General features: G+C 47.2%; 1 protein-coding gene across 1 annotated transcript; it reads left to right on the top strand.

The window, feature by feature from the left end:
* Window positions 1–493: 493 nt before the first annotated feature.
* H310_10597 (hypothetical protein) lies at window positions 494–676 on the top strand (the record flags this gene model as incomplete). The annotated part of the gene is made up of 2 exons (XM_008877027.1): window positions 494–565; window positions 626–676. The coding sequence occupies 2 exons, from the start codon at window positions 494–496 to the stop codon at window positions 674–676; spliced, it is 123 nt and encodes a 40-aa protein (XP_008875249.1).
* Between the last annotated feature and the right edge of the window lie 834 nt (window positions 677–1,510).

The following is a 1,510-nucleotide window of genomic DNA, read 5'->3' as shown; positions in this document are numbered from 1 at the left end:
GAACTGATGAGTGGCTAAAATCCGACCAATCACCAAGCGTAGCCTCATGTAGACTCATGTTGAAATGATGAGATTTAATATATTTTTGTCCCACTCGGGCAGAAGAGCATACAAACTTTAATATAGCAAACAGTACCACTGTGCACCAGTTCACATGTAGTTCTCTGTATCTATGTGATCATGTGGGTGATACAGTGGTGGAAAAAAGTTTAGGGCATCACGATTTGTTTGTGTTTTTCCGCCATGATTGGCTGAATGATCGCGAAAATCGGCTGACAAATAAGAAAACAATTTACGAATCAAATGCAAGTTTCCGCTTTGAAAACCAAGTAGGCGCGCGCGGGTTCCGCGTCATTGTTGAAATTACCGACAGTACCAAGTGGAAGAAAGTATAGGACATTCACCTATACGAGTCGCAAAACAGTGCGAAACTCGCACCACACACAAGCCTAAAGATAATACTCGACGTAAACTCCACGCCGTTCCGTCAACCATGCCGCGTGGAACTCATCTCGACGAGGAAGACAAGCTCACCATACTATACTTTGCATCTCAAGGCAAACGAGTAACTGAGATCCACCAGTTGACTGGAAGGTTACGAAACGTCATAACAAACCTCCTCAAGGACCCAAATGCCTACGGAAAGACCAAGCGCCCAGGAGACCAAGCAAACTAACTCCCAACCACCTCCGTCGCATGAACCGTGCTACCTTAACTGGAAAATACTGCTCGCGAGAGCTCGCATGCCAGCTCGAATTGCCTGCGACCCTCGGTCGGTGCATTCGTATGTACCTACAAGACAACCCATTGTTACAATTTACGAAGCGTCGTGGCACCCCACTCCTGACGAAACAGCACAAGCAAGATCGCATACGCTGGGCGGAGTCAATGGTCGTGTTGCCTGAAGCTGCATGGGCGAAAAGCGTCTTTTCTGACGAAAAAAGGTTCAATTTGGACGGCCCAGACAGTTTCCAATATTACTGGCATGACTTGAGAAAAGAAAAGGAGATCTTTTCTCGACGTCAAGCCGGTGGGAAGACTGAGCTTGTTATTTTAGAGGGCCGTCAAGAGTCTACACCCCCGAGATTGACCATTGGTTTGGCCGCGACTGCATTTTTCAGCAAGATAAGGCGTCAATTCATCGCTCCAAAGACACCATGGCATTTTGTAGAGCAATGATGTTCCTGTGATGGACTGGCCCTCCCGTTCCCACGCCTTGAATCCCATCGAGAATCTTTGGGGTATCCTCGCGCGAGCTGTGTATGGGAATGGACGTCAATTCAAGTCGAAGGGCGAGCTGATTCAGACTGAGTGGTCCCGAATCCAGGAAAGCACGCTGGAGAAGCTGCTGTCGTCGATGCCAAGGCGCTGCATTGATGTAATCAAGCTACATGGATCCAAGACCAAGTACTGAGTGCATTTTTAGTTCTTGATATTACATACTTTTCCATTTTGTCCATTTGTCCTATACTTTTTCCACCCTGTCATGCCCGGTTACCGTTTCAAATAA

Source organism: Aphanomyces invadans (genome assembly GCF_000520115.1).
Source record: "Aphanomyces invadans strain NJM9701 unplaced genomic scaffold supercont1.27, whole genome shotgun sequence".
Classification (NCBI taxonomy): Eukaryota; Oomycota; class Saprolegniomycetes; order Saprolegniales; family Verrucalvaceae; genus Aphanomyces; species Aphanomyces invadans.
Note: the sequence above shows the minus strand (reverse complement) of the source record. Positions and strands in the feature narration are given on the sequence as shown.